The sequence below is a fragment of the Piliocolobus tephrosceles genome, chromosome 1, assembly GCF_002776525.5.
Source record: "Piliocolobus tephrosceles isolate RC106 chromosome 1, ASM277652v3, whole genome shotgun sequence".
In the NCBI taxonomy this organism is placed as follows: Eukaryota; Metazoa; Chordata; class Mammalia; order Primates; family Cercopithecidae; genus Piliocolobus; species Piliocolobus tephrosceles.
Window position 1 is genome coordinate 14,890,353 of NC_045434.1, and position 14,486 is coordinate 14,904,838.

A 14,486-nucleotide genomic window follows, 5' to 3' on the forward strand; every position below is an offset into this window, starting at 1 on the left:
CTCAGCTCATCCGCACCCGCCCACCCTCCCACTGCGAGGTGCATCTGCTGGAACTGGCCCGTGGGCGACAGACTGTTTTTCTGAGATGGCTCGTGTCAGAGCACTGGGTGGCAGGTAGGTAGCGACGTGGGCGCTTTGCTACTCAGAATTTCTGAGTCAGAATTTCTGAGTCAGTCTGACACGTAGGCAGCTGCGGAACAGGCTCTCCAGGTTCTTTAATTAACTTAATCCGTCTAACCCGGTCTTTAAATAATTCAGTGCCTTGGTAACCCGTGTTCAAACATTTGAAGAATGTTAGTTACCACCATGTTTCAACCTTTCAATTCTAGTTTAAAACATCTTATTTTTCTTCTTGTTATTTACAAGCTGTGACTTCATAAAAAATACAGTATTTGAGGGAAAAAAAGAAGATGTTTAGATGACCAATAATGAGCAAGGAGCCAGCCCTATTAACTCATGGGATCATTTCAAACAGTAAAGCAACAATGCAATAAAAATGTAAATCACTCAGGTGTTTCTCTGAGAGTCACATGAAAATCCTCCCATCATTACAAACTGTAAAAATCGTCAATGTGTTTATTTGAACCTGACATACTCCTAAAATGTTTAGATTGTTTGTGGGAAAAAAAAATCATGTTTTATTTACTTACTTCCTAAAAACAGAAACCAGCTAGATTCATTTTTTGGTGCCTTTATTTAATATTAGCTACTCCTTAAAGGTGATATTTACTTATTCTTTGAATTATATAAAATATAATTTTTATTAAACTATTATATCAAATACTAAATATCATACTGTTAATTTTAAGAAAATATGAAGCACATACTTCTTTTTGGGGCTTTTCTTTTAAGTTTCCCAAACAACCTTTTGTAATATTAAATTAGAAAACAATATTACAGTTTAGGTACTCTTTCTTAGCCTGGAAGTATTTAAAACTGTTGTTAAATGTATTCATTAAATGGCAGATCAGCCCGGGGAATTCACATTCTCAATCTGAACGACTTTTTCTTTCTTTTCTACTTACCGACATTCTATTTCTCCTTCAAGGTCAAAATCAGATATCACCCCCAAAAGCCTTCTTCAGCCTCTTCAGTGAGTTAATCGATGTGTGTGATCCAGCATGACACCATGGCATGCTGTACCAACAGAAGGCACTGTCACCTACACTCCAAATGTGGCCCTCACCATGCCCCATTAGGGTTTACTGTGTGCCTCGTGTAGATAGATCCTCCTGGACACCCAAAAGGGATCTCAAGTTCAGCAGGTTCCGGACCCTGCTCCAGATTCTTTATCCAGCACTTTCTCCTTCCATGGCCTTCCTTTGGTCTATAAAGAAGAACTACATTGCCAGAGGCGCAGGCCAGAAACCCTGGGGTCATTCTTCACTCTTCTTTTTTTACCCCTCACATCCAATCTATCAGCAAAGCCAGATGGTTTGGCCAACCATATGAATCCAGAATCTGACCACTTCTCATTACCACTTTTCTCAGCCACCAACAGGCATCGGGGGTCCAATGACCCCCTGGGTCGTCGGAGGAGCCTCCTTTTAGGTCTCAGCCTCAGTCTTGCCCTCCTACAACAGCCAGAGTGAACACACTGGAAGAGTCAGTCAGATTGTGTCAACCCTTTGCTCAAAATCTCCCGGTGCTATTCCCCTAGCTCAGATAAAAGCCAGATGCTTTGCAGTGGCCTGGGACATCCTACAACATCTGCCCCCTCCCCTTCTTCCTGACCTCATCACTCCCCTCTTACTCAGCTCCAGCCATAGTCACTTTCTAGCTGCACCTCCATTAGGAGCCTTTGTTCTGGAACACAGCTTCCCAGAAAACTGCATAACGCACTCCCCACCTCCTCTAACTCTTTATGTAAGTGCCATCTTCTCGGTAAGGCCTTCATGGACAACTTTATGGAAGACTGCAATCCTGGACTCTGCCCCCTTCACCATAGACTAATCACACACTCCCCATCTCCTTTGCTCTGCTGTGTTGCTCCCGAGCACCTATCACCACCTAACATCTTGTGCATTTCCCTTAGTTATCTCCCTGTTCATGCTGGAGCTCAGAAAATAATAACCCAAAATGAAGGTCCCAGAAGCAAAAATTTTTCTCTGATCTTCTCCTGCCCTCCTATCTCTCACCCCTCATCCTCCCCCGAGGCTAACCATAAAATCTGGAATACCTCTTCCCCAAGGTAGATCCTAGAAACCAGAACCGTTTCCCCAAAGCCAGCCATAAAACCAAAAAATACTCCTCTCTAACTTTTCCTCCACTTTTCTATGTAAAACTGGCCAATGAAATTATATGACCTACCTTGTTTGACTGTAGGTCATAAGAATCCTTATTCCAGAGAGGGTGCTGCCCCACACCCAGAACGAAGGAATACATGCTCAGAGAGACCGAGAAGATTCTAGATAGGCCTTGCTGGGCTTCCCCACTCAGTCTTGTAAGAATGAGATCATTCCCTTTTGGTCCAGTCACATTTTTTACACACCTGTTTATCCTTTGTTGAACTTAAGCATAAAAGTGAATGGTTTCCCCTGTATTTTTGGGTCTTCATTCTGAAGGCTGTGTATTTTTGGGTCTTCATTCTGAAGGCTCCTATGTCACATAAACTATGATCAAGCAACTGTATATGCCTTTTCTCCTATTAATCTGCCTTTTATCAGTTGATTTTCAGTGAACCTTCAGAGGGTGAAGGAAAACTTTTCTCTTGGCCCCTACAATTGTATCTCCCACCCTGACCCAGACTGACACATCCAGGAGGGCAAAAGTGATTTTTCTTTTTGTTCCCTGCCATATCCCTAAGTGCCTGTAGTAGTACCTGGTCAACCCAAGTGCTCCACAAACACTCACTGAAGAATGAATGCCTCTCTTCTCTTTAGATCACTTAGGGCCTTTTGTGGTGCACTGAGTACACATGAGGCCCCTCAGATATCACCGCTTTTATATGAATAGCTTCAGAACCCATTTGGCAATGCAGGCCTCTGTTTCCTTAACTAAGAATAAAGTTATATCTAAGGTCTCTTGAATAGAAGTAACATCTTGAGAACTTTCTTTATTTTTCAAAAAAGGACACAGATTCAGATGTATGAAGAAATGTGCCTTAAGATGCTCCTTCTGAGCACCTGTTGAGTCTAGGGATGCCAAGTGAGGCCAAGACAAGTGCTATGGTAACTAGGTGCCAGGTGAGGCCAGGTGAAGACAGATGTTATGGGAACCAGCAGGTAGAAAGCTAAGTGCTGTGGAGAAAGACCGGGAAGGGGTCTGGGACAACAGAACCTGAGAAGAATCCGCTTCTCAGTAGCCCCAAGTCCTGTGTGTGCCTGGCTCAGCACGCCCTGGGGAGCACACTTTGCTGGGATAGGGCACTTCTGCCACCTCCCTCCTCAGTGCATACTTCCACTAAAGACTCTTCAGACTCTATTCAGATGAAATGATGAAATGATGAAACCGGTGACTGAATAAGCCCCAAGAGGCTTCAGTGAAGCAGAGTGAATAGGGGACTGAGGCATCAACTTGAGTAAATAGCTTAACTCAGGTCACAGAAAATCCCACATAACAAGGGATGACCATAACAACTGGAGCCTCCAACTCCAACTCTATTGATCATACTCAGAGATATGAAAACTAACATGTTTTACTCTCTCTAAATCCCTTAGAAACATTCTACCTGCTTTTGTTACATTTTTTTATTTTAATAGTTTTAGGTTTACTTTCTGTTTTTGAAAGAAAACTTTTTTGGCAGGGGCGGTGGCTCACACCTGTAATCCCAGCACTTTGGGAGGCTGAGGTGGATCACTTGAGGTCAGGAGTTCAAGACCAGCGTGGCCAACATGGCAAAACCCTGTCCCTACTAAAAATACAAAAGTTAGCCGGGCTTGGAGGCATGCACCTGTGGTCCCAGCTACTCAGGAGGCTGAGGCAGGAGAATCGCTCGAACCCGGGAGGTGGAGGTTGCAGTGAGCTGAGATTACGCCAGTGTACTCCAGCCTGGGTGACAGAGTGAGACTCCATCTCAATAACAAAAAAACAAAAGGTTTCTTTCTTCTTTTTAAAACTGACACATAATAATTTTACACAGTGATACCTCAATACATATAATATACAGTGATCAGATCAGGGTAATTACCATATCCATCATCTCAAATGTTTATCATTTCTTCGTGTTGGGAACATTTAATATCTTCCTTTTAGTGACTTGAAACCATATAGTTAACTGTTAACTATAGTCATATAGTCATATAGTCATATAGTCACTGTTAACTATAGTCATTCTACAGTGGTATAGACAACCAGAACTTATTCTGCCTATCTAGCTGTAGTTTTGTATCCTGTAACAAATCTCTCCCCATCCCCTCTCTCTGTACCCTTCCCAGATGCTAGTATGCTCAGTTTATTTTTTACTTCTATAAAGCCAACCTTTTTTTTTCTCACTAACCATTTCCATTTGTTTTTGTTATCTTCCATCGTTTCTTTTTGAAAAGATAATCCCAGAAGTTAGTACATTAGAAAAACTGTTTGAGATTAACATTTTTTTAGCTTCCACATGAGTGAGAACATGTTGTATTTAACACTCTCTGCCTGACTTTCTGTCTTCTGAATGCACCAGCCATGATTTCACCAACTCTCTCTGAGTCCCCCGGGAGCTTTCTGTCTAAAAGCCCTTCCATGGGTACTAACACCTGAGTCTCAGAGGCAGCAGCAGGCAGGCTTTTATTTCACAAAGTATGTCAATCCCAGTCAGAGGAGCCAATGCAAAAAGTTAGACTCTGGTTTGGGATCAAGCAGATGGTAGGAAATTAAAAACACTGTCAATGTATAACCTAAGCCAATTAATCTCATCAACATAACAATCAACTGTTTCATAAATTGAAGAAGGCAAGCATGACACCAGTAGAAAGTCACAGATAAACCCTTCTGGTCTGATTCAGAGATAATCCCACAGTCCTTTCAGGTGCACAAACTACACCTCCAACTCCTCATTCTCTCTCTTCCTCCATTCAGCCTCAGATCAGGGTCATCACCTTGATCTGAGTATGGTCAGATACAAGGTCATCACCTTGACCAGTATGCTGCTGACAGAGAGTGGAACATGAACTTTGAGGATCTATGCAGAACAAAATATAAGGGATCTATGCAGAACAAACAAAGAAAGTCGGAGAACAAACTGAGTCTAGGAGATAGAAGGATCATGGGAGACAATAAAACACCCCAAAAGTTGCCTGCTTTCCAATAAAGGGACAACTTTTATCTCCTGCCATGAATAAGCCACCTGGGCATGACACAGTCAGTGGAGAACTTCAGCACCTTAGTATTTCACAGATTTGTCAATAATACAATTGAAAGATGTCTTTGGAGAATAAAACCCAGCACAGTGCAACTCTGAGTATGTCAGAGTGTATGAGGCAGATGAGATTTCTGTCCCTGAAACCAACCTTGTAGTAAGCTGAACCACGTGAAATTGCCATTTTTATGGGTCAAAACAATTGAGGGTCGGCAATTCACATGCTCCAAAGACAACAGACACTCACACACAGCAACGGTCCAATGAGTAATGTCATAAAACAACTTGTTCTGAAAGCATCAGAGTTCCCATTAGGGTACTGGTTCAATCAAAGATTCTGTTTTTGATAGGACTTATAGTTATGTCATAAAAGCAAAGGCATCATTTCTTCCAAGTGATTGATAATAGTAGCAGTATCTTGCAGGGGCTATAAAATAGGCATAGATAACAACAAATTTGTAATTAAAAAAAAAATCCAAACCTTCAAAATACTAAAAACTGATAGTTTTATAGACAGGTATGAGTTCACAGATGTAAACCTTCAGTATCTGTTCTCTTTGACCATTACTGGGTGGAAATGTTTCTAGAATTTATTATTTACTTCCCTGCCTTCTTAGGTAGAAATATGCTGAGATATTTTTCTTGATGATTCAAGGACGTCAATTACTATATTATGCCCTAAAACCATGATGCCCCATTCGGGTATATAAAATTGTTTGTTGCAAGACTAAAGACTTAAAGATTCGTCTCTTGTCCTCCACTATTTGTGTAGTTTTTGTGCAACTAAATAAAGCCTATTATGTACCTGTATATTAGTTTGCTAGGGCTGCCTTAACAAAATACCACAAGCGGGTGGCTTAAACAACAGAAATTTATTTTCTCAAAGTTCCGGAGGCTTCAAGTTCAAGATCAATGTGTCTATAGGCTTCATTTCTTTTGAGGCCTCTCCCTTGGCTTGCAGATGGCCACCTTCTCACTGTGGCCTCATTTTAACTTAATCACCCCCTTAAAGATGTTGCCTATAAATATAGTCACATTTTGAAATACTGAGGTTAGAACTTCGACATAAGAACTTGAGGGAGATGATCCGGCCCATAACAAGCTCCTATGCCCAGATATTTTATCAAAGCTCAGGTTCTTAGATATACCTGCGTTCAAATCAAGACCAAGTCACTTCCAGCTTTGGGACCTAGGTAGAGAAGTTGTTCAACCTAAATTTCCGTTTCATCCTCTGTAAAGTAAGGCAATGATACCTACATCTCATCAGTTTACTGCAATGCATGGAAAAGAATATGTAGCAACAATTGCCTGGCACATATAAAGGGTTCAATAAATATGTTATTTTAAAATACAATTTTAGTTTGTAATTTTTAAACTATCCTTTTATAACCTGCCATGTATACTTCCCCAGAGCTGTGCCTTTCCCTCTGTAATCTATAATATTACAGGCTAGAAAACCAGATAATTAAACTTCTAGATTTAAATGTAAAGGCTCAAAATCAAGATCTGTGAATATAGAGCACAAACATCAGAATATGGGATTTTGGATCTCTCTTCTGGTGGATACAGAGTTTGTTTGTTTAATTTTATGTAAATTCTATAGTAGAGATAATATGGTATTTATTGCACATTTTAGATAAGATAATCACAATGTGAAGTGTAGCTTGTTATCATTAAAGGAAAAAAAAGCAGTGACATAAATTGGACCACAAATAAGTGACATCTGAAATAAACATTTGTTTTGAAAGTGGTTGGTGGTGATACATAATTTATTCAATGTTGCATACCACTTAAAACAGCAGCCTAAAGAAGTCTGAGAAGCTGAACTTTCTTATACAAAGTTTCCCAAAAGGAAGTGAAATACTCAGCAAACTCTTAGCATACCTTTCAAGTATCATTCTGAAGCCCATGTCAGCAAACTTTTTTGTCAGACAGTGAATGTTTTAGGTTTTGTGGCCACATGGTTTCTGTTCAACTATTCAACTCTGCCACCTCAGCCGGAAAGCAGTCATAAATGATACAGAAACAAACAGGTGTGGCTGCACACCAATAAAACTGTGTTTATGGACAATGAAATTTGATTTTCATAAAACTTGACTATGTCAGAAAATATTATTTTTCTTTTTTTTTGACCCAATCATTTGAAAATATAAAGCCATTCTTAGCTCAGGCAGCACAAAAACACGTGGTGGGCTAGATTAGGTCCGGGGGCCCTAGTTTACCCACTTCGTTCCATTCTTTCTCCTCCCCCGCCCCACCGAAATGGAGTCTCGCTCTGTTGCCCAGGTTGGTGTGCAGTGGTGTGATCTTGGCTCACTGCAACCTCCGCCTCCTGGGTTCAAGCAATTCTCCTGCCTCAGCCTCCCAAGTAGCTGGGGTTAAGGCATGCAACACCATACCCAGCTAATTTTGGTATTTTTAGTACAGATGGGGTTTCACCATGTTGGCCAGGCTGGTCTTGAACTCCTGACCTCATGATCCACCTGCCTCGGCTTCCCAAAGTGCTGGGATTACAGGCATAAGCCACCATGTCTGGCCCACTTCATTCTATTCTAAAAACCCAACAAATATTTGTTGATGGTAACACATTTGTACTACTGAAAATAATTTGAAGACTAAGGATCAGTCCAGCATCCCCCATTGCCTCTTCCCATCTTCTTTATTTGAAAACTACCTATGTTGTAGTAGCTCCCTACCTGCCTTAATCAAAAGCCACTGTACACCAAGCCCAATTAAGTTCACTCACTGAACACTTTCAATAGAGTTTCAATGCATCTCTTCATAAATAGGAATAAAGCAGTGTCCTGACTAAAGGCACCAGGGCTACCAATGACAGGAACAGGGGCCAGGCATGGTGGCTCACGCCTGTAATCCCACACTTTGAGAGGCTGAGGTGGGAGATGGCTTAAGGCAACAAGTTTGAGACCAACCCAAGCAACAAAGCAAGACCACCCTTTCTAAAGAAAAATAAAAAAATTGGCCAGGTGCGGTGGTGTGCGCCTGTAGTCCCAGCTCCTCAGGAGGCTGAAGTGGGAGGATCAACTGAGCCTGGGACTTACAGGCTGAAGTGACCCATGATGGTGCCACTGCACTCCAGACTGAGTGAGAGAGCAAGACTATATCTCCAAAAGTAAAAAGGAACAGGAACTGAGCTGTCACGTGGATCCCACATTTACAAAGCAGTAAAAGGTACTAAAAGTTTGTATACTGTATGAATACAAAAATTGTACTTCTTTTTTTTTTTTTTTTTTAAGATTAAGTCTTGCTCTGTTGTCAAGCTGGAGTACAGTGGTGCGACGTCAGCTCACTGCAACCTCCGCCTCCCAGGTTCAAGCCATTATCCTCCTCAGCCTCCTGAGTAGCTGGGACTACTGGCATGTACCACCACGCCCAGGTAATTTTTGTAATTTTAATAGAGACCATGTTGGCCAGGATGGTCTCCGTCTCTTGACCTCATGATCTGCCTGCCTCAGCCTCCGAAAGTGCTGGGATTATAGGTGTGAGCCACCGCGCCTGGCCAAAAACTGTATTTTTACCAAACAGTTGTCACAACATGGCCTTGCTTTGGGGAATGAATAAAGAAGTAAACTTTAGTAAATCAACATCACAAGTTGTTCTTAAGGATGAATGACACTGTCCAACGCTTTAGACGGTTACCAAAGTTTAATAATTATTTCTTACTCCCCAGATACCACCAGGACAGTATTTTCTCAATCCTTGAAAAAAGAAAAAAGAAAACCCACAGTATAAAAGTTCTGTGGGAAATTCTGCAGTCTATAATACCTCCTTTTTTTTTTTTTTTGTATACAACTCTTCTTTCGGAAAAGCACTCTTTCCCTCGTTTTCATGTAATTCCTATGCAGATGTTGCTGTATCTTTTAGAATGAAGGGTGATGGAGTTCAGGGCATGTGACCCCCAAACAGGGCACCTCAGCATTTGAGAAAACAGCAGAAGCAGGAAGGTCATTCTCGCCTTCCTCTCAACCTTCTCCCTTAAAGCTCTGCCCTTCCTTTGAAGAAGACCCTCATTACAAGGGTCTATACCTTGAGAAAAGGAATATCCTATCCTTGAAGACACAGAGATGCCAAGAAAAATCTGAACAAATAAGCCTTACTAAATTCCTCCAGTTTATTAGCTTTTTAGATCATATCTTCTTTTTTTTTTTTTTTTTTTTTGGTTTTCCTCCAACACAGACTCTTGTTCTGCTGCCCAGGCTGGAGCACAGTGGCTCAATCACAGCTCACTGCAGCCTCAAACTCCTGGGCTCAAGCAATCCTTCTGCCTCAGCCTTCTAAGTAGCTGGGACTACGGGCACACGCCATCATTCTGGGCTAATTTTTTTAACTTGTAGTAGAGACAAGGTCTCACTCTTGTTGCCCAGGCTAGAATGCAGTGGTGCAATTACAGCTCACTGCAGTCTTGAACTCCTGAGCTCGAGCAATCCTCCTGCCTTGGCCTCTCAAAATGCTGGGAGTACCTGTGTGAGCCACCATGCTCAGCCAGATCATATCCTTTTGTTCTCCAATCATTCATCTACACAACTGTCCCTAAAAATACATAAGCTTCCCTGTTTCTTTGGGTCTTCATTTCTAAAGGCGTCTATGTCATCTAAACTTACATTAACTAAATGTGTGTGCTTTCATCTTGTTAATTTGTATTTTATTGTAAGTTTCCCGGCCATGAACTTTACGATGAGTGAGAAATCTTTTCTTCCCTACAAAGGGAAATAACGAGATGTTAAATTGTTTGCTAGAAATAATTCAGAGTCTTTGGCAAAGCCCTGAATGAGAAGAATATTGCTGAATTACCAACCTAAGCCTTCTTCCAAATAGACCATGAAGACTTTACTCAGTTCCTTCCAGAAATGGAAGTCAGTACATTCTGGGGTGAGAAGATTCTGACATAAATGCACTCATGGGCCTGTGTTACAATGATGACTACCAATAACAGCATCTTCATAATGCTCATTGTTAGCATTCTGGATAAGTCAAAGATTGACTGTACTGATTAATTGGGCAACAATTATTTCAGTGAGTTGCCATCAAAAGAACTAGAAGTGTTAAGAAAAGAAAAGAAAAAAAAGCACAACATGTCTAATATCCACCCAGAAAAATAAAAGGGATTACAATTCATTTTATTTCATTGGCGCTTTTCCAGAAAATATTTTCCTAGTAATGAAGTACACCAGCTTTACTCTAAAAAATTGTCTGTTTCCAGCAAGCAATTTAAAATATTGTTTGTTTCCAGCAAACGATTTAACATCTCTTTATTTCCCCTTGTAGGGAAGAAAAGATTTCTCACCCATTATAAGATTCATGGCCAGGGCACCTATGATAATTTGAAGACTTTAAAAAACATCAAATGAATCAAATAACGGGTAATTATAATTCTGAAACCTTAAAAAATATCAAATGTGTCAGTTAATGGGACAGTACAAAGCCAACAGAACAGTATTTTTCATTTAGAATAGTTGTACTCATATAGCAAGAATTCATTGATCTGCGAACTTTACAAACCAAGAGCCACCTTTTTCATTTAGTTTATCCTTAAATGCCCCTTGCACTGATTTCCTAAATGAACACTTGTTTTGCATGAATACAGACTTTCTTAGGAACTACAAAGCAATCTGAACACCAATAATAAGACGTCTATTCCCACCCCACCCCTTTCTTAAACAGAAACTACAACTTTTTCTAATTCTCTCCTGGGTAGAATATCTCATCTATTCAAGATTATAAACAATTTTTAATATTTAGTTAGGCAATATGATGTTAAGACTATACATGAGTCATGAAAAATCCCACCTAGAACAAAGCAAAGCTTTTTCCTCGAAACTGTTCTTATTCTTGCTCTATCTTCACAACAGCATTAATAAGAAAACACCACACACTATAATCATCCTTTGAAATGTTTACCCAACATTGTGACCCAGTTGTAAACTCTGTAGCCCCGTGGAAACACTTACTTCTGGGAAGAATGAATGACTCTCAATATAGCACAAATATACTCCCAAGGAAAGGCATGGTGACTTCTAAATGATCTGAGGAACAGAGAGCTAGGTAAAGACAATGGAGGCAGAATTACGGAAAGAAAAATTAAATTGTATTGGCAAGGGAGAAGACATTCTTTGGAAAGTGAGATAACAGGTCTGTCTTGTGGAGCACTACATTTAACGCAGTTTTTCAGATCTCACAATACAAGCCAGAATTCCACTTCTGTTTATTTCAGGGTAGATTTACATCGGTTTACTAAATCACCCCAGACCTCTGAATAATGGTTTCATGTGATCTACATGAACAGTGTATTATTACTCATTGCCAAGTCATTACCGAGACAATCAACAAGATATAGCCCAAAGGGAATTACACACAACAATTTGGATGGTGGAGAGGGGTGGGGGGAAGGAAGAGTTGGGAGTCACACAAAGGGCCCTAATTCACCTGTAAAGGTTGAGGGTAGGGGGTTACAAAGTGTTCCTGGCAAAGAAATCCCAAGGCCCAGGTTCCAGGACGACACTGGTAAGTAGGAAGTGTGTGACCTTGTGTATGACGAGATGGATTGTTTCAAAGATTGAATCTCATAGATCAAAAGAACGGACTGTGCTGAACGCTCTTTGAGATTCCTCCCACTGTCCAAATACCAACTGATATCTCCACTCAGGGTATGTGCCTTACTAGGTCCGGCTGGGAAAATTCGGCCTTCATTCATCTAATCTGGCACAGTGACCGAGCCCTGGGGCAGGCGCCCGGCCTCATCCTTCTCCAGAGGACGCTCCTCCACGGCCGAGCGCCCCGCGGGTGAGTCGTGCGGGGACGTGGCGCTTTAAAGTTTATGAGGAGCCTCGCACACCTCAAGTTGAAGGAACTGCTGAATCAGGGTGCCCCCATTTAGTCAGATCTTAGGCAATCCTATGGTTCCTTTACCCTCCCTCACCCTTCCTCCTACTCTGAAAAGAAACCGGATCGGCCTGTCGGCCCAGAGGTCACCTGGGAAGAGCAGAGTGATGTCACTCGGCTACCCCCAAAACTGCCTCCAAGGTACAAAAGAGCTGGAATATCTGTGCACGGTCCAAAGGGACGGCAGACTCAGGAAGGTGACCCTTTAGAAGGTATTATTACTAGACTGCACACTCGGCCTCTGGGATGGGGTCAGGAGGAAAGTGGTGAGTTTCCATCATCCCGCTGCCTTGCTGCCCGGCGGCCAGGTGCTGCCACACATTCCAACCCGACAGTTTGGCTTAGGGGACTGCGAAAAAAAGAACTCAAGCGGAGGAAGCACCTGCAGCCACCCAGGCCGGAGTTAGGGACCACTTGCCCAGAGTTACGCACTGCAACAACCAAGCCACGTCTGGAGCCACCTCTCTGGCTTCCGGCTCCGCAGGGCTTGCCCTCCCCGAGTCACCGCGGCAGGGGCCGGGGGCACCGAGATGAAAGGGGAAGGTCGGAGGGTCGGGAGCACAGTGAGGGGAGGTGGGTTGGAGGCGCCAGGACGGCGAAAGGTGGGGGGTGGGATGGGAGGGTCAGAGGGGCCCGGGACGCCGGCGCCGGGGGGGTGTGGGGTTTGGGCGAGGTGGCCAGGGGGGCGCGCAGGATACCCTACCTGTGGTGGACAGCACGGTGCTGGCGAAGAAGAGCGCGGAGGTGAAGTCCCAGTTCCAGTTGCCCGAGGCGTTGCTGAGCACCGACACGCCGTAGTTGCTGGCCTCCAGCACCCGGCCCAGGAACTGCTCGAGCTGCTGCTCGGACAGGCACTCGTGCTCCTCCAAGAAGCGCCGCTTCAGCTTGCGCAGCTCCTGGCGCAGCAGGTCCTCGTACGGCAGCTCCACCGAGGAGAAGACCACGGCGCCGAAGACCAGGTACAGCAGGTAGCCGAGCACCAGGAAGCCGAAGCACCAGGCCGAGCGGTGCCGCTCCACCAGGCGCACGCACGAGCTGCCCGCCAGGGACTGCAGCATCTTCTCCACCGCCGCCGCCGCCGCCGCCAAAGCCAAGGCCAACGCCGCAGACCGGCCGGAGCGCGGCCCACCGCCCCCTCCGGCCCCGCCGCCCCCGCCCCTGCCCCGCCCGGGCCTGGCTCCGGCCCGCCGCCCGCTCCCCCGCGCGCCTGCTGGCCCCGCTCCTCCGGGCAGCGCCGTCTCCCTGCGATTGGCTTTCTCGGGAGATGTTTTTCTTCCTTCTTTTCCTGTTTCCTTGCAATATAAAAAGCCCAGATGATGTGGCGGTGACGTGGTTGCCGGCTCAGGTAACCCGAGAGTCAGCGGAGACCGCGCGCAAACTTGGCCAGAGCGCCAGGGCTGGGCCGCCGGGGCCCGGGACGCACCGCCCACTGCGCGGTTTCCAGAGGTGGGGCGGGCGCTCGGTGGTGCCCAGACCCCTAACCGACCGCCACCACCTCCTCCCGCTCCCTCCCTCCTTGGGTCCAGGAGCCAAACTCGAGCGGACAGCGTGTGTGTGTGTGTGTGTGTGTGTGTGTGTGTGTGTGTGTGTGTGATCGCGCGCGTGTAGTGGGGGCCTCTTTTGGGCAATGCGCTGCCCGTCCAAGCCCCCTGTCCGAGCTACTCCTGTTTCCCACTTATTTTCTCCTAATCGAAGCCACTATTACAAAACAGCAAGCGCTGAAATACTTTCCTTCTTTGTCTTATTGGCCTAAGGATTGAGCAATCTGGTGCCAGTAATGATGGGGAAAATACCAGAACCTCGGAGTTGGAAGGCACCTTGAATCAGTCTCCTCTCTCCCACCCATCCCCCTCACACAGAGGACTTGAGGGAAAAGGAGGGTCTCAGAGAAGTCCTATTTCTGAGTTCGAATTTTCTAAAACGTGACCTTAGGTTTTATGGTAAAAAACATCCCAAATGTATCAACTACCAGAAGAAACTGAGCTTTCCCAAGTGTCACTTCTTTTTAAAGTGACAAAAATGTGGACAAGGGTCGGCGAGCTGCCTGATTGTGGATGAAAATAAAATTGGTACACCCTTTCTGGAAAGGCAGTTTAGCAATACGTCTCAAGAACCTTGAAAGGGTTTATTCGTTCTGATTCAGTGATATGTCCTAAGAAAAAATCAGAGAGGCACTTACCAAGACTGTTCATAGACGATATCTATATATACATGCATGTAGTTGTATAACATAGTGCATACACGTGTGAGACACACACACACAAACACTGTAGAGGTGAAATAATGAAGACTCAGAACAATCTAA

The 14,486-nt window shown here is 43.9% G+C and overlaps 1 protein-coding gene across 1 annotated transcript in view; it reads right to left on the bottom strand.

The window, feature by feature from the left end:
- Nucleotides 1-13,421, bottom strand: part of KCNK1 (potassium two pore domain channel subfamily K member 1) — a 53,033-nt gene extending 39,612 nt beyond the window's left edge. Inside the window, exon 1 of the mRNA XM_023216238.1 lies at nt 12,885-13,421. Within this exon, the coding sequence (XP_023072006.1) occupies nt 12,885-13,239 (355 nt within the window). The 5' untranslated portion in view covers nt 13,240-13,421. The remainder of the gene's footprint in view (nt 1-12,884) is intronic.
- Nucleotides 13,422-14,486: the final 1,065 nt, after the last annotated feature.